Below are 24,406 nucleotides of genomic sequence, written 5' to 3'. Positions count from 1 at the left end.
GGCCAAACGCTGCCCCCTACCAGGGAGAGGCTTTAAAACAGACCCCTGCCTCCACACTCTAGTCAGATACATTCTACTGCCAGTGTCTAAATATGAATCTATCAATATGTATGATTGTCTGTTAGACTAGCCATCATCATTTAATACACGTTAAAAGTATTCTTGGCACATCAAGTTTGTCTGTTCCACAGTGGTCATGCCAGGGTGGTCTAATTCTCTGTTTGATGGACAATACAGCTCATGCCTGTTATAAGACAATATTGTTCAAAAAGTCAAATTAAAGGTGCACTGTATAACTTTTCAGGTGGAGGATTTATCAGCTGCTTCTCTCCATTGAGATGATGCCTGGAAGGTTCCACAGTATGGCATTACACTTATTTATCTCTACAGAGGCAGTGGGTGACACCTCAGGGTCAGGGTACATGTCAGATCTGTGGAGAGCTGAGCCCACTCACAGTAACAATGCATGTTTTTAGGTCAATAAAAAAACATGTTATGTTAGATTAGTGCCGCACAGCAGACATGTCAAACTCAGGCCAGGGGGCAAAATTTGGCCCACGATATAATTATATTTGGCCTGCAAGATCATATCAAATATGTATTAAAGCTGGCCCGCCAGCTACAGAAACGTTTAGAGATGTTATATATTTAAAGTTTTGTTATTCTTTTACATTATGCTTGTTCTAGATACAGTGTTTAAGCAAAACTATTATTAAATATTTATGTTAATAAGAAAAGGTTTAACATTACATATCTCAAAAGAAGAGAAAACATGCAGATGTTGTTGAAATGTTTCAATAAATATTTGGTTTGGCCCATGACTTATTCCCACTTTTTAATTTTGGTCCTCTGTGAATTTGAGTTTGACACCCCTGCCGTACAGGAACATTATAGACAAAATTATCACATCTCCATGGAGACAAGTGAGTGGCGGACCCTGCAACAGAAAAGTTACACAGTGCACCTTTAAACTTCCACTTTTAATTTCACCTATTGTAATTAAATCAACTCTCTAACAACACATTCCTGTCTTTGTCCAACCTTCACCTGAGCCCTATACAATCCATACAACAGAGTGAATATAAAGAACAGCGAGGACTCTGCAAAAGAATGTGGCTTTAGAGTCATGTCAGTTTGAATTGGACACCCCACACATCCCCATTAGCAGTGTCCTGTGTGAGTGACACTCACTGGGTGGGTGCAGCAGCCCAAAGGTGAGCCTGGGGTCGTTTCTATAGCGACTGCACATCTGCGACTGGGATGGGTTAATACGGACATCAGCACGCACACATGGGCTGATTAGAGGATCAACTTTTGCCTAAGAAAAACAGGATACAGGACACAGGATACAGAGATCAATGAATGTTGGATGAAATGTGGTGTTATGTAAGAAACCCTTGGGTCAGTAAGGACAGAGAAATGCCACAAATCTGAAACATTTGTTACAACTGTCAAGGCTCATTTGGGAACAAAACTGACTGTATGTCTGTGGGTTAGAGAGAAAACCGTTACATATAAAAATGCTGAAATGTCAAAGTTAATTTCAGAAAGCAATAATTATGTAAAGTAGAAAAAACATAGCTGTACTAAATTTCAGCTTCACCTTCTATTTCCTTAAGTTGGAGTCACCTGACCTTCGTGAAACTTGCATTTTATCTATGTTTTGTGTCTTAAAGCACTGTATAACCTTTCTCATGGAGGGTCAGCTACCTGCTTGTTTCCAAGGAGATGTTATTGTATATCACTTTGGACTGAATATTGCACAGTATGGATATAAATTTTGTAAACAATGGAAAATGGAGAGAAGTTACAGGTTAGATCTATGAAGAAGCAAGCCTGCACAAAGTATGAATTCATGTTTTTCAAGGCATATTTGAGCTACAAAACTGTAAATGAATAAATACAAGATGTGTATATATGTTTAATGCCATACTGTGGAACATTCCATGTAGACAAGCAACATCTTCATGGAGACAAGCACATAACGGACCCTTCACCTTAGAAGTTACAAAGTGCACCTTTAAGCGCAGTAGTGGCTACAACCTAAACTTATATGGTAGAGGATACATTAGCCTAGAATTCAGAATTAGAGCAGGATCAGCAAATCCTAAATGGTAAATATGTTCATGTTTAAAAAAAAAAAGACATGGACAAATCCACCTCTCATTATTTCATCTGACTGTATGTCAAACATTAGAAAGACCTTCAGTAGAAAGACCTGGGTCAGGCAGATCTTGATTTACAGCGAACCGTTAAATGACAAAGCACTGCAGTGACCGGTTTACTACAGTTGTGCTCAGATGCGTAACAGCTGCTCTCATGTAGTCACTAAAAATCTCCTCAGGCTCCTGCCAGAACCCAAAACCAGACCAGGGTCTGAACCAGAGCCAGGACTCACTGTACCAGGCCCAAAAAGGAAGAACAAATGGTTTTCAAGTGAATGTCATTGGGAGAAAAAAGAGACCAGTACTTCCCAAACAGCACTCAGAACTTTTGCACTTTTTACACCATGAAGTTAGGACTATTTAACTTCAGCCTTTGTACACAGGCTCGGTACCCTCTTGCCTGACCATCTAGTACCTTCTACATTCTGTTTAAATTCAGAAGAGGCTGGGACCGGACAATAAAGGGTGACAATTCTAGGTCCAAACTTGTGACGATCCAACCACAGCTGCTAATTTGTTGCATGTGTCCCTCCAAATCTGGACATCTCTTCTTCAAAACTCTCAGAAAAAAAAAGAAGCTTATTTTACCTGAGATAAATAAGAGATTGGTGCGTCAAATATGGTCCTGTAAAAATCTGCATTCTCTGTCCTTTATGCTGTTTTTTTCCCCTTTTTTACACTAAACCACCATTGATTGGCTAATCCGTCTGTCAGTCACACCCTCTGAAATCGGGAACATAGTATACGACTCCAGATCCACTCGTCTTTGTAAAGTTTTGACAAAGCGTGCAGTCCTGGCTGATCACTCACCAGGAGCGGTATGGTGTAAGAGACCCAGAGAGGCATGAGTCTGTCATGACTGTACCCGCTCAGGAAGTCCCTCTGATGGAGCAGGCAGAAGGACACCTCAGACTCCACCACGCGAGGAGTGCCAAAGGGGTGGTGCTTTCTCCGCAACTGGGCTTTGGTGGCTGGACAGAACATAGTCAAGAATTGTCCTATGAATATCAAATACAGCAAATAAATATAGGATTAACTAAAGAGGGTTCTTACCAGCGTCTATGCTGAGAAGTTGTGTGTTCATCTCTTTGTGCTGGAAAGAGTTTAAAAATGTGGTCAGTTGTGTATAGAAAGAAAATGTTTATCATAAACAGAAGATATATTGTAAAGGTGCAGTGTAACTTTTCCGGTAGAGAGCCTGCCATCTGTTTGTCTCCATGGAGATGTTATCAGTATGCCTCTACATTAAATGTATCTATTTCCAAGGAGGCAAGTGGGTGGCAACACCAGGACAAATCACAGATCAGATATGTGCAAGCTCTCTTCCACCAGGAAGCTAAAACACACCTTTAAATAACTAATTTATTTGCCTGGGAAATCCAGAACAATATCTCTCTGTATTTTTTATACAAATTGATCAGTGTGATCACCACACCCTCTGCTGCATCTCAAGCCCAGTCAAACGTGATCGTGCAATCATATTTGGTTTTTTTTCTGTGATGCATGTGAAATGAAGGAAATCTAATTGATTATCAGATTAACAAAGTTTAGTGCTTCACTCATTGATTCTTCAGACATTTCTGTCCACTGTGATATTTTTTTCTTATATTTTTTCGGATATGGACGAACCATGCGTGCGCCCAATTGAATTATCCACCTGTCATTTAGGCCCATTTGAAAACAGGGAAATCAGAACAGACTCACATCTTTGTAAAGTATTGAAGAAGTGTCCATTCTGGATCCCAGATAACCAATTTAATACAATTAGCTTGTTTGGTGTAAATGAATACAGCTTCTGAGATTAGTTGATTACATTTTTGGATCTAGTTTACAAATAAGAAAAGTTGGAATTTGCCTGTTCAAATACCATTTCTGCTGTTTCATTTTCACAGGAGCACTGGCGGTCATCTGAGGGGGTGGGGTCAGACGTATCACATGGCGTGTCATGTGACAGCTGGGCGGGGTGCACGGGCTGGAACAGAGCCTTCTTCAGGAGGTGGTTCAGACTCCCGTGGGTGCCGTTGTTAGGAGCAGGACGGACGCCCAGGAGGTCTGGAGAAAGTAACAAAGAAATGATATTCATCTTTCTGACATTTAAAACCTTTCACTTTGCAACACAGTATGAACTTAACAACATAAGATATAAGCTTACATTTCTGTGCAATAAAAGTAGTAAGATAACCTGTCTTAAAATGTTTTCAGATCACTTTCCATCATATAAGTTGTGATTATCATGTGCTAATTAAATAGAACCATCAATGGCATTCATAGGTTACGTGAAAAACCTGAAACTGAATATAAAGGTTGAAATAGGAGGATAAAGAAAAACAACATACCACACATGAGGTTGTACACTTCAATATTCTCAAAAGTTGGGACTACAGTCTTGTGTCTGAATCCTGGGCCGTAGCCAATGAAAATCGCCTAAAGAAAGAAACACACATTAATATTTAAACATCACTGTGCTCAGCACTTGAGCGGCACACTGCTTAACAATTCGGGCATTTGTTGTATTTTTTGTTAAATTTTAAGTTGCCAAACAAGTTGTACAAGATCAAGTTTAAAAACGGCACTTTGATTGCTTTTTAAACAACCTGAAATTACCTTTTTGCACGTTTGTCTACAAAACAACATTGTGGTTGCTGATATTTCTGGAAGGGAAGCGGTCTATTCCCAAATATGTAAACATCAACATTATGCGCTGTATAGTTCAACTGAGGCTGTAATTGAATATATGAATAATTTTTTGATGTTATGACTATGCAAGCTTATTATGAAGAGGTAAATCCAAGTTCAATCTGATGCTAAAAAGGAGGATTCTTGTCAACATGCTTTACAATTCAGCACCTGAGGGACTGTATAAGAGGCAGGCAGCACAAGCTATAAAACACTGATGGACTGGTGTAAGAAGCTGAGTGACACCAAATCATCTAAAATCTTAGTAAAATATTATAAAATTTATCAGTTTTCTCTATGCCATTCTCTGTAACATTTTATACAACTGCACCTTAATGAAGTAGGAAGCAAGAGTTTATTCATTATGAACAAACTGCTAATTTGACAGGAGCTATGGGAGACGTCACACTCCCTTAGTCCACTTCTGTATACAGTCTATTCTACTCTTATATAAACCGCTGTATTAGGGTGTTTTCAGGTCAGTCCTGCTGCATCCTGTTTCAGTTACGGTTAAAGGTCGTTCCATCTATAAACATGTTCACGAACGAGCCAAAGTTAGGATTTTGGTTCGTTTATCTTTCAGACACACTTCCCTTTGTCGTGTATCTCACCTGCATGTTCGTAAAAAGATTATCAGATCCGTGGAACCCTCCAGAGCAGTACTTCATTTCCTTCCTGTTCCTGAAATTACAAAACCACACCATTAAGAAGTCTGTGTTTTCTGAATGCAACTGCAGGAAAACAAATAAGATAACACTGTTATTTATTTAGCTCCATTTCATCTTGTGTCTTGAAGTAATTTTCTCTGATTGTATAATGGCTGTATTTTACTACAGTAGTGCAGTTCTACAAAAACACCAATGCTAATCTTTGTAAACACTAAAGAACTGTTTATCCATGAACTGGTGTAGTAAAGAATGAGAGGGGATTTCTGTAAAGCAAATTCATACCTGTTTGTCTTTTTAAAGGTCCTCCATTACACAAAATTGACTCTTGTGAGCTTTAAACCATCATTTTGTATCCTCACACATATTTGAGTAATCCTTTATTATTAGCCTGTGTATATCTCTAAAGTTCAAAATGCTCTTTTCCACCTTATGATGTCATGTAGTGGCATTTTTCAGGTTAATAGCCACCTTTAGTTCAGTAGATTGGTAGTTCCAGGGCTGATGATGATTCTAGTAAAGGTGTATGAAGCGTTTTCTGTTTGAGAGAAGAACTCAGCCTAAATATGCAGGATTTGTGTGCTAAAAAAGTATGAATAAAAAAAAACTCAACTCCGAATATGTATTTTGAAGAGAAAATAAGATCAGGAAATGATATAATATGTTAGCCAGGCTGGCACCACCTAGTGCCTCCACTCAATTTCATTTCTCTCCAGCAACTAGGTCAGAAATCAAAATACAATAGATGGTTCGCAAAAACCTCAGAAGTGCAAGTTCAGGCACCAGCCAATCAGTGAAAAGCCATACATCCTGTGTTGGCAACGATTCCCGAGATTGAGGATTTAAAGCCGGAATAAAGACAATGTTTAGTGAATTTCAGCAAGGGGAAATACCTTATTGCCCTTCTTCCTACGGGATTTGGAAAAAGCTTAATATACGAATTAGCCCTGTGAGTGGCGCATTACACATGTCACGACGAAATAGCAACGATTGGTTAAATGATAAAAAGTCGAGTGAAAGAAATCTAAGGCTGCCAGGTCAGACTGTTTGTACAAACTGAAACGAAGTAAAACTGGCTGATAAATCAGACTAATAATATGGGCCCTTTACAGTTTTTTTTAGTATTGTCAATTTACTTCCCTACACCACGCAAAGACTTTCACCAAAAAAAAAAAGGATTTCTTCTATAGTCAGGTTTCTTTGCGTAGGAGCCAGGATGTTAGACATGCTACACCATGTGTGCCCACTCACATAGCGGCCTGCCAGCCCTCCTTCATGTACAGGTGCCCCCTCTCGATCCTCTCGTGGCTGGCGAAGTGCATCCGTTTGGGGAGGTGCTCTTTGAGGTAGGGTCTCATTGGCTGGTCAGGAGTCCTGCACTTAACACCAAACCCACCACCACAGGAACAGATATGACAATGTTTGACTTAGGCTCAATCAAGCAGATAATCTTTCATTCTTCTCTTCAGTGCAAAAGGATAAGGTTGGAAATAGCTGGCATGCCAAAAGACTGAAACTAAGGTTGATAGAGACATTAATGGTGCACTGAGCAGCTTTTCTAGTAGTGGGTCTGTCAGTTGCTTGTCTCCATGGTGATGTTATTGCTTTCCCTGGAACGTTCCATGATACGACATTAAAACATCTATCTAATGTTTATTCATCACAGGTGTTTTAATTGCTGAAAAACACAATAATTCTCTTTATGAATAGAGTTTATTTAGATTTAGGTTTAATCTTTAACATGGAGCATTCTAGACAAAGCAATACATCTCCATGGAGACAAGCAGGTGGCAAACCCTCCAGTAGAAAAGTTGCACAGTGCACCTTTAACATAGGACAAGAAAGATGATAAGGGAAAGATAACAACACTTAAAACGGGTCTCAAACAGAACAATGGCCTACGAAAAGAAAGAAACATTAGGGAAACAGTAATTGACATACCGACAGACGCTCGATGAGGCCTTCATAGTCAACTGTAAAAATAAGACAAACATGGATTTAAAGATGTGGTATGTAACTTTTCTGGTGGACAGCCAAATCACAGTTGAGATCTATAAGGCAACCCTGTTCACAGAAAGAAAGCATATAGAGACACCTGCATAAAAGTAGATTACAATGCCATACGGAGGAACATTTCCGGTAAATCAATAAACATATATCCATGGAGATAAGCAGACACCCTCTCCCTAACACCAGAAATGTTAATTTGTGTATCTCTACTTTTGGCCAACTACAATCTAAACAATTTTGTCTTATTCTGCCAACACCCTAGTTAAGAGCTCAAGGTCAGCTATAGCCATTACAAACAATTTGACAGTGAGTGATTCAGGGACAGTGGGAAAAAACACATTTGTATCAACAGGAACTCACATGTGAAGTACTCCTGAGGCAGCCGCACAGGTCTGATCCGAGCGGCCGGGCCCTGGATCACAGAGAAGTCTTCAGTGTTATTGACGAATGATGAAATAAAAGCAGCTTTATCACAAGAAGCCTCCTCCATACCTGAGAACAGAGGAGATGATGATGTAACAAGGAACACACTGTCTGTATTGTTGATATTACCATGGTGTTACATAGAGGTTTGCCAAAATATATTTTTACTTTAAAAGCTTTGATATTCACTTCAAATGGATGGTGCGCTGTTAATTAAGCCTACTCCTGGAGTGTGTAACTTTTTATTTAGCCTGTTTATGTAGCACCAAGAAGTGAAAATAGCTTCTTAAATGTTCTGTATAACGCAAAATTTAGCTTTTAGTCATGATATAATGTTGTTACCTCCTCACAAACATACCTGTAGTTGTGTTTTGCTTCATATACACATGTTTGATTAACCCTCTATTACTAGTCTGTCTACATCTGCAAAGCTCAAAATGCTCTGTTCCACTTTATGATATCTTGAAACAGTAGTGATCTTCTGTTCAGTAGAGACTAGCAATTCCAGGATTGAAATGACTCTAAAATGATTCTAGTGTAGGTGTATGGAGTTGAAAAACACAGTGCAGCACTTCCTGTATTGCCAGACAACATCACAAGGTGGAGGAGAGTTTTCTGTTTGAGAGAAGAGCTCAGTATACATTATTGTGTGTTAAACATGTGAATGAAACAAAATACAAGTATAGGTATGTTTTATAACAAAGATCAGAAAATAGTCTAATATGGGTCCATATAAATATATGAATAAATAAATACGATAAATGATATACAGGAGAAACGCTATGTGGTGGGGACCAAAACATTTAAATATGTTTCAAAATGTGGCCCTCTCTGTTTGGACAACCCTGGTCTAAACTTTGGACAATTAAAAAACTTTAAAACAGGCAAATTGTTTTCATGTAACATTCCATTGCCTTACAGTTTGCTTGTGTGTGAAGACAAAGTACAAAGTACGTACAGAATGTACTAGAACTTACATACGTCTGACTTTTGTTTATTATTATGCCATGTATACAGTTCAGCAGCTGCCTTAAGGATTTGGGCCAATACTCAATCTCTCTGAAGGAATAACATAGTTTTGCTTACATTTCACACATATTTAAACCAATAGCATAAAACTAAAAAAATTAAATAAAATCTAATGCAATAGTCTTAAGGATTTCTTTCCTATATATCCAAAATCCTACAACTTAAAGGTCCTATATTATGTAAAAATGCTAACTTTAGGCCAATTCATATTGCCATTACATCATCAAAATATTTTTGCCCTGAAGTTGTGTTTTGTTTCACTCACATTTGAGTAACCCTGCATTACCAGTCTCCAAAACTGAAAATGCTCTGTTCCACCTTGCAATGTCATTAAGTGGTAGTTTTCAAGTTAACAGATACTTTTTACTGGCAATTCCTGGGCTGGAATGACTGATTCTAGTGAAGGTGTCTGGAGTTTAAAAACACAATGGAGCACCTATATTACCACATGACATCACAATGTGGAGTATTTTCTTTTTGAGAGATGAACTCAGTCTAAATTTGCAGGGTTTGTGTGTTAAACGTGTGAATAAAACACAACACAACTCCAGGTATGAGTTGTGTTGGGTTTCCAGAAGAAACAACATTATAACATAGATCAGAAAATAAAGTAATATAAGTCTTCAGACAAGCTTGCTGATGGATGGGAAGATATTTTGTCTACTGACTTCTATTGAAATGCCTCATATTGATGGAAAATTCCTTGTCATTGTCACAGCCCTTCAAATTCACTGCAGATGTTGGGTGTGATTTTGGTTTATTTTTACACTTGTTGACATCCTATTTGGGTGTGACATTTTCTCTTGTACTCATCAGACTACACTAAATCTTATGTAAATTAGTAGAGTTTTGGAGGTGTGATCTGACAGAGGCTGAGATAGAACTCTTTTAATTAGAAGGCAGGCGGTTGGCTTACTTATGTGGAAATGTATCAGCTACAATAATGAATTTTGAGAATCCTTTAATGAGGATGTTTTAAATCAATGTAGAAATGTCCAGAAATGAAATGAACTGATCTAAATACTGGATAAAGACAAGATAAAAACAAGATCTGATACATACAGATGTGATTTAAAAAGGAAATTTCTTTGAATGAGGATTTGCAAACACATCTGCGATCCATCTGATCAGTCTGTGCTTCAAATGACAATTTTAGTATAAAAACTGGCTTAAGAAAGATATGGACTGTAACAACATCCTAGTCAGTCACATTTCATTCATGGTTTTCAGCTTCCTGTTTATAGGACATTTTTGTTTCCTGGTTGGAAATAATGATAAAACACTAGAGAATTCCATAACTGTTACCTACACAGAAATGATTATTTGACAAATAAAATGAAAAGAAAATATTTTTATTTTGTTGATATAATGTTGAATGCATAGAAAAAATGTATTTCTTAAGTGTAAATTGTGCCAAACATTTGGATAGAATTTTCCTAGCGTGATTGTCATCAATGTTTAAAAGTTCCTGTAATTTTCAACATATTTTTCCACTTTTCTTGGCAAATTGCTTCTTGATTTGTGTAAAACTATAATTTATATTTACAATAATCCCCCAAATTAAGTCAAAATTAAAATGTCCTAGTGCATGTGGTGGTTTGTGAGTGTATAATGCAGCTCTCACCGTGATCAGAAATCACGATCAGATTGACACATTTGTGCAGGTTCTTCTCTTTGAGTCCGTCCATCAGCATGCCCAAGATCCGGTCCACGTTTTCCAGTGCTTCTACCACCTAATAACACAACCTAAGTTAAACATGTACATATTAAACATATTATAATGCTTAAAAGTGCACGGTGTAACTTTGCTGCAGTCTGCAATCAGTGCTGTTTCCATGGAGATGTTAATGATTTGGTTTAAATTTTCCACAGAAAGGTATTAACTAATCTGCCTTGCATGTACTCAACTACAGGGTTTATTTAGTGCACAAAAGTATCTTCAACACATTCATTCTTACTGTGAGTGGGGTCGCCTCTCCACAAATCCAACTTTTAATTTGGCTTACAAGTCTCCATGGAGATTCACAAGTTTATGGTCATACTGTGGAACATTCTGGGCACATCTCCATGGAGGCAAGCAGGTGACAGACCCTCCAGCAGACTAGTTATACAGTGTACCTTTTATCCACCCAGATAATAAAAATGTTTTTTTTTTCCATACTCAAGCAGCCCTAAAACAATAACCAGATAATACTCATATATATATAAGATAATACCTGAATATAGGACAGAACTCAAAGATTTTAAAGTAGGATTTGAAAAATGATTAACAATCTGTCACACAGTCTCATTAGACATTAGTTAACCTCTGTAGATTCAGTGACTAAACTGCTGATTCAGAAATAGAGGGGTGTACTGTATATTGTAATATGGACCTCTTTGCTTCCTGGACCATAACGATGTCCTGAAGCGTCTGGTTCTTCCAAATACAGAGTGAAGAAGTCTGGTCTGAAAACACAAGAGAAAAATTGAGTTTAGATTGCATGTTACATTTCATTATCTGATGCTTATTATACATACCTTTGTCCTTGAGGTAAGCTTAGCCATTCGAATACAGTTGTGACTCTCTTCTCAAAGTTGATAGTTCTGTGAAAAAAATAAAATAAAATAAAAATACATCAGCTTTTAAAATATGCTTAATTTTTGCAAACTTTGAGAATATGGCCTACAGATGTTCTCAAAGAGATAAGTGTAAGGATTACAAGATGCAAAAAGTAAAAGTTGCATGTTTTCTCAGTTTTAACTTGAAGGGCCTGTATTACGCTTTTTTCTGATCTGTGTTATAATGTTGTTTTCTCATCACAAACATACCTGGAGTTAAACATGAAAACCCTGCATATTTAGGTTCTCTGAAAAAGAAAACCCTGTTCCACCTTGTGATGTCATGTGGTAATACAGGAAGTGCTCTACTGTGTTTTTAAACTCCATACACCTTCACAAGAATCATCTGGATGATTTCAGTCTGGGAACTGCCTACCTCTATTGTACTAAATTTTGTTGAGGTTATTGTTGTTAACTTGAAAACTACAACTTCATGACATCACAGCATCACAGAGCATTTTGAGCTTTGGACATGTAGACAAACTAATAAAAAAGGATTTTTCAAACATGTGTGAATGAAACAATACACAACTCCATGTATGTTTTTAGGAGCTAACAGTATTATAACATGACTAAAGCTCACAAAAGTCAACTTTGCATAATATAGGACCTTTGATGTTGAAAAGATTGGGAACAATATGCGTTTTATTTTGCCAAATAACATTTTCTATTAACTATAACTTCAGTACTAAACAGATTAATTAAATTCACAAGATTCTGAAATACACTGTGCCACACTTACTTATCATACATCTTGTAGAAAGTGGGGAATTCCCCGGTGATGTTCACATCTGATCCGGGCCAAAAGAAGGTGGCTGTTCTTAAACTGTGACGCATTGCTGTCAGCCAAACCTGAGAAGAAAAGGAAAAAATAATATATACAATCAATTTAGTATAAGCAATGGGAAACTATTAAATTAGGCTCTTTTCTGATTTATGTTATTATGGTTCCTCATCACAAAAAATTTTACAATGTTGTTATCGCATCAAAAATGCATCTGGAGTTGTGTTTTGTTTCATTCACACGTTTAACACTCAAACCCTGTGTATTTACGCTGAGTTTTTCTCTCAAGCAGAAAACAGTCTGTGCCAATTTGTGATGTCAAGGTAATACATGAAGTACTCCACTGTGTTTTTAAACGAACTCACTAGATTTATATGGATCATTTCAGCTATAGACTTGCCCATCAGTACTGAACAAAAGATAAATTTGAAAACCACATAAAAACTACCACTACATGACATCACAAGGTGCAACAGAGCGTTTTGAGTTTTGGAGATGTAGACAGACTGCTAATACAGGATTGAAACAAAATGAATGAAACAAAACACAACCTCAGAGCAAACATATTTTGATGAGGTAATGACATTATAAATTGGACTAAAGTTCACAGTTTTTACATACTATAGGACCTTAAGTTAGGTTACTCAAACATGTGTTTAGTTTAGTTTAGTTTACTTATTTAGTGTCATGCACCATTTAGTTGGTGCCCAGCCCATATGGACTTATAAGACACATAAAACAAGAAGCAGACAGATCACACATCAAACATAAAGTGTCCTCTTATGGAGGTCCCAGGCTTTCAGCACAAACTGAGCCAACTTAAAAACATTACATTTAAACAAATAATTAAGTCTCTCCTCATCAGACATAACAAACCAACAGAAAGACACATTAGACAACAACTGACAGCGAAGGTCATGATACAAAGGACAGTAAAACAATAAATGCATATCATTTTCAATGTCCTTTAAATCGCACAGAGCACAAGTGCGCTCCTCCTCTGGGACTGAGTGGAAACGTCCCGTCTCCAAGGCCAGAGGCAGAGTCCCACACCTCAACTGGGCACATACTGTGTGTACTGTGTGAATGAAACAAAACACAACTCCAGGTGCATTTTTGATGAGATAACAACATTGTGACATGATTAAAATAGCAATTTTATGTAATATTGAATCTAACTCAAGTGGATTTAATTGTATTGTAAGATAAAAGAGTTCAAGATCTTAAACTATTCAAAATTGCAAATCAAATTCTACAAAATGAAATTCAACAGTTCCAAAAATAAACATGAATTTTGGCACAGTAGGTACATCAAAAATCAAAATTTCAAACAAGGACAGGACCCAGAGCTCAAATGTAACCCTGTTTTCCGTGTGCATGCCAGATGGACCATTTGGCACAACCACCCACAAACCTAAACACATTTTTCCTGTTGGCTCAAAGAAAGCAGGCTAAAATAAGCAAAAGCAATGGGAAGATTTTTGGAAAAACTCCCTCATGTTTATATCCAAACGTGTGCCTTTGGAACAAGACTTTGAAAAGATTTGGGCATAGATCAAGTGTAAATAAAGTCATCATGAAAGAGGGGTCTGATTCAGCAGACTGTAAGGACATTCCAAAGACAAGACTAAGAAAATACAATGACAAAAAGACAACGGGACACACAGTTATAATTTACAATGTACAAACTTGATAGATTTTGTAGTTTACATGCAAGTAATACTGTATGTTTATTCTTTAGATATATTGTACAAAACGTCGCACTACACTATCTTAATGTAAACCTTTTGTGCATGTTTCAGGTTAAAGCTCTTCATGTCAAGGTTATCTATAGCCCATATCCACCATTATGACAAATCTTAAAAAGCATTAACTTTACTCTACTGTGTGTAGCTATTATCATAAAAGGAAGGACAAAAGCACTCAAAGACAACTCATAATTAACTCAACGACTAACTCAATCTTACTAAATGACAGCTACAGGGTTTAGTCCATTACTATAGGGCCATTCCTCACTGGTCTGACAGCAAATCAATACGGACTAGACTGATCCTATAGACTGGGATACATAATATTATTCATGTATACAGTCTTGAAGGTGCACTTGTTTTTAATCATTACAGGAACATGCTTCAGACACATCACAGATAACTACTTCCTGCTGGCTCCTTCCTGGAAATCACAGTGTTTCTGTGTTTTCCAATGGAGCCGTCTGTCACTCAGCAGAAGAGAAGAGATTTAAGGAGGAAAACCACTAACTACCTCCACATCCCGAGCTGTCACATGCGCTGTTTGTTATATAAAGATCTGGATATGATGGTGAATTTTTTGACCATGATGAGAAACATTAACAATATAAGTGTCTGAAACAATATGTGCTGTATGTTTTTTGTTGTTCGACATTCAAGAAGTGTGCTGTTAGCATGCTAGTTGTTGTCAGCATGTAAAGATCTGGAGAAGAAGGAGAATTTTTGGACCTTGTTGACAAAAATGTACAATATATGTGCATCCAACAATGTCTGCAGTCTGCATCTTATTATAATGTGTTTTATTGTTTGACATGTTAGGAATGCTAACACTTGTAAAGTGTAAATGTTAATATAAAATAGTTCTGTTTTTCATGTTTTTAAAGGTGCACTGTATAACTTTTCTGGTGGAGAGTCCGGCAAATGCTTTTTCTCCGTGAAAATGTAATTGCTTTGTCTGGAAATCCAGTCCTTGTATTTGCAGAGGTCGCTGGTGCAAGGCTAGTGCATGTCAATGGCCATAGTTAGCCTGCCACTAAAAACTATTATTACGCAGACTGTCGATGTAAATATCTGTGTCGATAGTTTGAAATAACTATCAACACAGAAATAAAACTAACTTTGCAACTGTCGCATGTTGAGGGACTATTTTCTCATATATCAGTCCGCCGCTGCCAAGTTTTCTATCATTAAGTACAACTCGCTGCTACTGATCAGACATAAATGCATAAATGCAAGGTTGATTTTACTTCTAAAATGATTCTATCACCACAGACATTCACATTGACAATCTGGCATTATAATTGTTTTGCCTAAGGTTCTTTCTGAATTAGGTAAGACTGCTTTTAGTGGCAGACTAACTATGGCCTTGGAAATGCGCTAGCCTAGCATCAGCGACTTCTTCAAATACAAGAACTGGATGGAATATTTTAAAAAGTGTCTCCAAACGTCTCCAACACTCTGGCTCACTAGGAAATGAGGTCCTATGTCCTAAATTCCAAACTGTCCTTTTAAAGCTTTCTATCTTCATGGCAACAAACCAGATCAAGTTACAGGTCAGATCTGTGACACACAAAAACAAGACATGTTTTTCTAAGTATTTTTGAGTTATAAAACCACTTGTAATTAATTAAATGCAAGGCAGAGCTGTTTAATGGCATCCTGTGGAACATTCCAAGCAGAGCAATAACATCCATGGAAACAAACACGTGAAAGACCCCCAACCAAAAAGTTAGACAACGTATCTTTAAGACAGTAAAAATCTGGTGCGGTAACTTTAAACCAGAACTAAAATTTCTCTCAACAAATCTTCCTTGAAACTGTTCCTGTGTTTTCAAATGGAGCTATCTCATCTGTCGTGTAGCTCATAGATTTAAGGAGGAAAACCACTAACTACTTTCTCTGAGCTGTCACATCTGTCACCGCTCATTAAAATAAGTTTAAAACCTGCTCGAGATTTTGAAGCAATAAGGATTTGTCAGATAAACGTGTGTCTCGTGCCGTTCACTTCCAGATAATTACAGCAGGGCCCCAGTGGGATAGCAGTTTAAATACAGTAGGCTTCACGGCTTCAACACATAGCTAGCCACTAAATATGGGTTGGGTATCTTTCACAGGCTTTTTATTTTCTTTACAGTTAAGTCTGGCACCATGCAGTGTCATTGTGTGTACAGGAAATGGCATGTTTTCAAGTAAATAGGTTTGAAGTGCTACTTGCTTTGATTATGTGCTGTGATATTTAGAAAAAAAAGTGTGATAAAGATAAGTTTCAATGAACCTCTAAGAAGTGGTAGAAGCATTTAAGTTATGTGTTATAATACTAAAATTTCAGGCCACAATCATAACAATAACAATGATAACAAAACAAAAAAAAGAGCAATATCAAAACACTTTCTCTTGACAATAGAATGTGATTTTCAAGATTAAATAGTGGTAATTTCTTTAATATTACCGTACTATTTTATATCTGTGTAATCCCTCACTTGTATAAACTAGTCAATGTGCTCTTATACTTGTTTTGATACAGCCCAAGATCATTCTAAAGCTATTCAGAAAGGTTGAAAGTGACTTTTGTAGTACAGATACATGTTTTAATGAGTATCTAGTTTCAGTACTAGTTTCAGTATCGATTAGTACTGTATTTTTTGGACTATAAATCACACTTTCTTTCATGGTTTGGGTAGTCCTGCAACTTATATTCCCTTTCATCTTACATATTACAATTGTCACACTGACAGCCACAAGACTATTACTTGTGGCTGTGTATTACTACTACTATTACTTCTGTACCACTGTCACTTTGCTCTCTACTGCGCATGTCTCCTGCAGCAAGAGCCACTGTTCTGTCTGGTATCATGTCAGTCAATCGCACCATTACTTCTGTACTACTGAAACATAAAGACAACTGAAACCATCCTGTCGGGATTTAGAAAGGTCGGAATAATTCTAACTGGAACTGATGCTGAGTCTGACGACAGCTACGCAGAAGAGGAAGCGGTGCTCCGTTTACCTTTGGAGGTCACGGAGTTGCTCAGAAGTGACATCGAGGATGAAGAATTAAATGGATTTAGCGATTTGGAGTGAGATGGAGAGTTTGATAAACTTGTTATGTTCTGTTGTTTATGCTATAGTTATCTGAAAAACTGTTCATATGTGACGTTAACAGCCTGCTGTTCTCTGTTCTACTATACTATTACTATAACTTGCCTTTCAAGATGAAATGTCGGTTCCTCGTCTCTGATTTTATTAAATAAATTTCCCCCCAAAATTGTGACTTATAGTCCGAAAAATACGGTATCTGATTTTCGATACTTTTGACAACCCTGCCTTTAAGTCCATGTAATGAATAGTCTTAGAGCAGTGATCTCCAACCTGTAGCTCGGGAGCAACCAGTAGCTCTCCACCCTCTTCTAAGTAGCTCGCCAAGGGATTTCTGAATTATATGTACTTATATGTGCTTAATTACTAAAATCTGATTAATTACCACTGTAAATGTGTCATTTTGATGCCTAACTTGTGCACTAATAAACGGATAACGGTTTATGATTTATAGGCATCTAACTGTATCCCATCAGAAGCTTGCCATGGCTCTTCTACTTTCTCATCTTTCTTTCTCTACTTTCTTTTAGAAGAACCACGGACAGAGAGCTACTCATTTTAATTACCACCCAGATCTACTCATCCTCTTCCTATATGTATTTATTTATGCTCCGTTGGTAGTTTATGGAGACAGTCAATGCTCAAAAAAATAAGAATTGTCACTGTTGGTCACATTGAATGATATAAATTTAACAGTGCACTGTGTACCTCTTCTGGTATACTTATCTATCTCCATAAATACAAGTATGTGACACCACCAGACTAAGTTACACTTCATATCTGTGGAGAGGCAAGCCTACTCAACGTTCAAATGGGTTTTACTGAGCAATACAACACTGATGATTAAATCTCCACGAGACAAGCAGGTGATAAACCCTCCACCAGGAAAGTTACACAATGCACCTTTGAGCACAATACAGACATTATTCATGTGACAGAGAAGTCATTTGAAAATGCTGAAAAGTTGTGAAATTACATAGAGTCGGTCTATAAAAAAAGCACTATAATATCTGTTCATGCTGACACAAGGAGTATGTAGTTCCCCTCTTTAGCTTAATGTGAATGAGTCAATATTACTCACTGGTTCCCCCTGGTACCACTCTGCATTGAACTTCTCATCTGTTTTGAGACTGAAGAATGTGTTTCTCTTGACGTCATACATTTTGTTGTCGACTATACCATGGGACTCTGGATAAAGACCCTAGAAAGACAATTGACAAAAACAAACTATTTAGTGTTTTATAGACCTGGGCAATTGCATAAAACAGAAATGCGCTTAAAGGGCCTATATTTACACTATTTTTTGACCTGGAATTGTGTTTTGTTTCATTCACACATGTTTAACACACAATTTATTTAGGCTAAGTTCTTCTCTCAAACCATAAACACTGTTCCACCTTGTGATGTCATCTGGTAATACAGGAAGCGCTCCACTGTGTTTTAAGACTTCATACACCTTCACTAGAATAATTTTGATAATTTCAGACCTGGAATTACCAATGTCTACTGAATTAAAGGTAAAAAGTAGCTGTTAACTTGAAAACTACTGCTTCATGACATCACAAGGTGGAAAAGAGTGTTTTGAGCTTTGTAGATATAGACAGACTAATAACACAGGATTACTCAAACATGTGTGAATGAAGCAAAACTCAACCCCAGGTATGTTTTGATGAGGTAACAACATTATAACAGGTCTTAAACCTCACAAGAGTCAATTTGGTGTAATATCGGACTTTAAAAAAATAAAGCAAAATCGGCAAATCATATTCTGAAAAGACAATATTGATAATTTTATGCACACATTGCTCTAACCTAAGCAAAAAAAGATACTAGTGTCTATAAGCCAGATAAAATACAAATTAACTCTAATGTTGTTTAAAGAAATATTACAACTTACCCAAGGCATTTCCAGATTTATTTTAACTACACACCAGAACTAAACCCAGACTAAACTTCTACAAAACAAGGACAATCCTGGACTAAACCAGGACTTAACCCGCAATTTGTCCAAACTATTTGTGCAACATTTTATCTTCGTTTGCAATTATTCGTTTAAGTGTGCCTCCTCCAGCCATCCACAAGTTGCAAAAGCCCTTTCTCTAGATTTCCTCTGGCCCAATGGACCCTCCCCGTAATCTGTCTTCTGTCTGCTCTGAATCAAACCAAAAGGAAGTTGGTTGAGAAGGAACTTCACTGGGACAACGCTTCATTGTGTGGAATAAAAAATCGTCTTACTCACCGTCACAATGCTGTAGTGGTTTGGGAAGGTCTTGGTGGGATAGACTGGTCGCAGGAATGGAGTCGTGGTGCCATACTTCCCTAAGACAATACATGTATTTGTCAAAAAGTACTTGGTGTTTTGCAGTGTTAAAGGCCCCATACTACTAGTTTCTGATCTTGTTATGTTGTCTCTTCATCACAAACATATCTGGAGTTGTGTTTTGCTTCATTCACACATGACCTATGAGTTCTATTGTCAAACACCACCTTGTGATGTCACGTGGTAATACAGGAAGTGCTACACTGTGTTTTTAAATTTAAAAAACAAACAAAAAGCACCTTCACTAGAATCATTTCAGCCCTGGAATTACAAATCCCTACTGAACTAAAGATGAAAGGTAGCTATTAACTTGAAAATTTCTACTGCCTGACATCACAAGGGCATTCTGAGTTTTGGGAATTTGAAGACTAATAATAAGAAATTACTCAGACATGTGTGAATGAAACAAAACACAACTCCAAGTATATTTTTGATGAGGTAACAGCATTATAACATGTATTAAAGCTCACTTAATCATTGCATTAATATGGGTTTGATTCATGATCTAGATTGCAAAAGATCTTAACCACTGCACCCATAGTCAAAATCTACGAGAGGGGATTTTGTGACTAAAGTGTTTTCATAGTAAGTTTGTATGGTGAAGATATATGGCTTGTTTACTTAGCGTGTTGATGACAGGGATGTGGTTGCTGTGGTCCTTTAGATATTCTGCCCTGAACCCATCCAGAGACACCAGGATGAGAGGAGGTTTGCTGAACCTGGCCACCCCAAAAACAAGGAACTAGTTTGAGTACAACACAATAGCACACTCAAAAGAGAAACCTTAAAATTATCAAAAAGGAGGAACAAAAGACTAAAACTTATGCAAAAATTGCAAGAAAAAATATGCGTGTTGGTCGAGAAATGTTATTGTGCAATGGAAGCAACTTTTGTTTGACAAGTTTTTTTTTTTTGTTTTTACAGTAAGTGAGTCATATACATATTCAGTCAAAAATGTATGAACACAGGCTAATCTCTCCTTCAGTTTTACTTTATAAAAATATTTAGATAGAATTGAATATAACCCCACGGGATGAGCCGCATCTTTCCAGTATAGTTTTGTTTCTTGCTTATTACTTTGAACTCAGATTTCTCCCAAACAGTCAGGCTCATAACTTGGACTCTTTCCCTGAAGATGTTGGTTATGTTTTGGTCTGGTTAAAGAGTAGTCTTGGTTACCGTGGTTGCAAATACATAACTCATAAATCTGCACCAAAAATGAATGGCCTTTATATGTTATTTTTAGACACTCACAAACTGTAGGTCTGCTGTATGTCTATGTGATTTTAAAAGCATAGCATTACTATAAATAGACACTCACTAAGGTTTTAAATAATGGTTCTTAATTCAATTTTGGAAATACATATTACAAATCTCAAATTAAGAGTAAAGTAGAAAGTTTTCTGGCTACTGAAAACAAATACACATAAATGCTTGTGGATTGTGGATCATGTAAATTTAGGCATGATAATTTTGTTTACAGTTGAGAAAAAAATGTCATATATTTTTTTTATTATTCAATTATGCATTTAGCCGCCGGGTAGTGACAAAAAACAACAATTTATTTGCTGATGTTAGAAATAAAACAAAAGCACTTGTTATATATTTAAAAAAACAAAACATTAACAACAAGCATTTCAAGTCTTCACACTCAGTGCAGCCTGTTTTTTGCATCTGTAAAATTTTCCACAAAGTAATGAGGTCACTCCCAAAGCACTAAAAATTAGCATGAATTAACCATTAGCCTAGTTTCCACAAGTTTCCACATAAGCAGCCATGTTTTGTCGAAAAGAACAATAGTAGACTAGACTGGGCAGACTTTTCCATAGCAGCCACCCACAACACAGACTTGAAAAAAAAGCTAAGAGAAAACATAGACATTTCTTGGTTGAGAGCAGGACACAAAAACTCACCCAGGTGGGCACTGGGGCATCTGGAGGTCTTCAAATGTGCCCTGGAGCCAAACTTTTCCTGAAAACCAAATACAAAATCAGTATAATATTCAAAGTAGTGTTGTTAGATTTAAGGTTATAGCAAAGAAAGGAATAGACTGAGTTGTAAATGAATATTTCAATTTCTGTCTAAAAAGGCGATGCGGCAAAAGCAATATTTGATGGAAACTGTACTCATGAGACTACACCTGCACAGGAATTCATGCAAAAACAACTATTTATGCAGAGAGATGTACCAGGAAACAATGTATTTATAGAGATTAATTTATTTAAAACTAAAGATTAAACTTGAATCATGAGTTTAAGATGCCTTTTTACATAGAAATACCACATCTTCAACTTAAATAAAGTGATTAGTCAATGAATATAAATTTTCTCGGCCAACTAATCAACTAAACAACTAAAGGCCCACAGCCCTAAATATTTCTAGTTGTAGACTGTTATTATTTTATATAGACTACACACATACAACTGATTCCTCACTGTGAGACAAACAAACGGTCTTCTTTATTATTAGGAAGTAGTTTTTATTATGCAGTTCTGTTTTACTAAATCTACTTCCCTGCAAATTTGCAGTCACTATTACTGGCAAATGTTTCACAATGGGATCAATCACAATCATAGGCACTATGGGTTATTACAAATAATTTCTTCCAACAATCGGGTGGAGTTAAATGATTGTGTATGAGACGCACAAGAGAAGGGAGTTTCCGTTCTGGTTGGAGCTGCAGCTTTTGCGTATGTTTGATGTGGCCTGGTCAGAGTCCCATTACAAACACATGCAGTGCTCAAGCTCTAGCAAACAGGATTAGATACAGTTAGACACCCAGAGTTCATTGAGTTAAGGACATTAGATGACTCATGGCTTGAAAAAAAAAAAAAATCCCACTTCCTGAAAAGTCTCAATCGCTATCAGCACTACTAGTAATCTAAGACTGCGTCATTTAAGAAAATACCAATCATTTGTGTTGAAAGTTATATTAAATGGTCAAAAAGTCTATTTCAGTATTGGATTAAAATTAATCTTTTCTTTAGTATCAAACAACCATAAGCAAAATATTATGGCACAGGTACTAGGTACTATGACAACCTATGTATTGTATAAATACAGTACATGGTTGGGGAAATGACCACCAAAGTCGATTTACTCAGTTTAAATTTCCCCAGTGCATATGGAGCTGTGACATGTTTACAGCTCTGGTTATGGCTCTACGCTGGTCTAAGCTAAATGCTGACCAAAACTTTGATGCCAAAAGTTCCCATATCTGTACTTCACTTCTCCAACAGTGAGATTTATGTCTTGGTGACTTTCATTTATAGTTGTGTTTGAGAAAATCTTGGAGTTTGAGTGTATTTGGGCTCATGAGCTGTCATTATTTCTGGATGGTATCATTTAGAGCAGGGTCAGTGGTGTACTCTGGTTTCCTAAGAGCATTTCATCTGAGTACTGTCTGCAACATCTGGAAATATTAGAGATACAGAGAGGGACTTTAAGATCACAGCTGTCCCATATGGAAACCTCAAAGACTATAATAAATGTAATAATAAAAAATGATTTGAACAATGAACCCCAATAATAAAATATTTAACTGTTCTTTAGTGGTATGGTAATAGTAGCATGGTGGCCCACACTCTTAACCTGCCACCATGCTTTAGTTTTTCTGGGTGGGTTTCCTCCAGGCACTCCCCCATCAACCCAACCCATGCACAGTCGGTAAAAGTCTCCAGTTAAGATAGACTTTCTGTTTCTGACCAAACTGAGCTCAAGATCTGAGGATGGATCCCCAGGCGTTAAGGCTGGGTATCATCAAGAAGTTGCCAATACGATGATACATACTTAAATACACAGGGCACGATACGATACACATCTCAATACAGTGCACTTTCAATTCGATACAATATATTTCAAAACGATTTGACACAGTTCAATAAAAATAAATGCTAAATCATGCCTGTGTAACTGAATGTGTTTGTTAAACCATTTCTAGTGCAAAGTTAATCTGAAGCACACACATTTTATTCCTAAAAAACAGTGAAATCGTCAAATGTGTCACATAAACTAGTTTCTTTCCCTTAAATAAACAACAAAACTTTAGCGCTGTAACAAAATAATTGAGTAAAATATTCCATAAAATACTTGTGGCAATATATAGATACAGCAGCCCATGATATCAATACTGTATCATCAGATTCAGTGACATGATATATCGATACTTTGATATTTTTGCACACCTCTACTAGGCGTGGCATTCCAATCGGTCAAATTAATTAATTCAATTTAATTTAATTTTTAGAAAGGAATTGAAATTAACTCTGAATAACAAATTGAATTCAGGGCTTATATTCAAATATTTTATAATGTGCTTATAGTAAACATGAAGCAATATAAGAAAAAATGTCTTCTAATGTATTTGGAAATCATCATATTTATGTAGAAAGAAAGTGAAACATTCCCAGGAGAATCCAAAACAATTGTATAATGGAAAATTTATAAATTACAGTGCAATGTCAAATTTGTCTATTTGACATGTCTTTCCACTGACATCACCCACAGACCAGTGTATATCAGAGGCAACAAACATATCACAAAGAGCCCATTGTAAAAGCCAGTCTAATCTAATGCCTTGATACAGAACAATCACACATAGTATCCTCCATGTCCCTGAATGGTGTTTTGTGACAAAGTCTTTACTCAGCAGTTGCAGCTTTGGCCTGATTGAATCCTACTGCTGAGTGGATAGTAGACAGATGGGTTCTTAGCACGACAGAGAGAAAACCCGTCCTAAACCGAGCTCTGAGCCAAGTCCATGTGGTCTGGCCTGGACCAGGGATGAACAGGTCTACAGAGACCAGCTGCAGGGGCCTCCAACCCAAGGGAAAACCCACATTACACATGAACTCAACAGGGCTATTTCTGTCTGATTCATCTGATGCCAA

At 36.9% G+C, this 24,406-nt stretch overlaps 1 protein-coding gene across 2 annotated transcripts in view; it reads right to left on the bottom strand.

The window, feature by feature from the left end:
* enpp1 (ectonucleotide pyrophosphatase/phosphodiesterase 1) overlaps nt 1–24,406 on the bottom strand; it is a 42,578-nt gene that overhangs the window by 6,182 nt on the left and 11,990 nt on the right. Inside the window, exons 3-19 of one of the 2 annotated variants that reach the window (XM_020923696.2) lie at nt 21,431–21,488; nt 20,139–20,236; nt 19,437–19,516; nt 18,279–18,398; nt 12,312–12,421; nt 11,489–11,554; nt 11,344–11,416; nt 10,593–10,701; nt 7,877–8,008; nt 7,448–7,479; nt 6,758–6,885; nt 5,453–5,522; nt 4,502–4,589; nt 4,033–4,217; nt 3,219–3,258; nt 2,976–3,136; nt 1,192–1,318 (exon numbers count right to left, since the gene is read on the bottom strand). In XM_020923696.2, the coding sequence (XP_020779355.2) occupies nt 1,192–1,318; nt 2,976–3,136; nt 3,219–3,258; nt 4,033–4,217; nt 4,502–4,589; nt 5,453–5,522; nt 6,758–6,885; nt 7,448–7,479; nt 7,877–8,008; nt 10,593–10,701; nt 11,344–11,416; nt 11,489–11,554; nt 12,312–12,421; nt 18,279–18,398; nt 19,437–19,516; nt 20,139–20,236; nt 21,431–21,488 (1,677 nt within the window). Of the gene's footprint in view, nt 1–1,191; nt 1,319–2,975; nt 3,137–3,218; nt 3,259–4,032; nt 4,218–4,501; nt 4,590–5,452; nt 5,523–6,757; nt 6,886–7,447; nt 7,480–7,876; nt 8,009–10,592; nt 10,702–11,343; nt 11,417–11,488; nt 11,555–12,311; nt 12,422–18,278; nt 18,399–19,094; nt 19,245–19,436; nt 19,517–20,138; nt 20,237–21,430; nt 21,489–24,406 lie in introns of those variants that run through there. The other variant, XM_055149257.1, reaches the window with a different exon arrangement.

Source organism: Boleophthalmus pectinirostris, unplaced genomic scaffold (genome assembly GCF_026225935.1).
Source record: "Boleophthalmus pectinirostris isolate CB_2022bp ecotype Guang Dong unplaced genomic scaffold, ASM2622593v1 HiC_scaffold_13, whole genome shotgun sequence".
In the NCBI taxonomy this organism is placed as follows: domain Eukaryota; kingdom Metazoa; phylum Chordata; class Actinopteri; order Gobiiformes; family Gobiidae; genus Boleophthalmus; species Boleophthalmus pectinirostris.
Note: the sequence above shows the minus strand (reverse complement) of the source record. Positions and strands in the feature narration are given on the sequence as shown.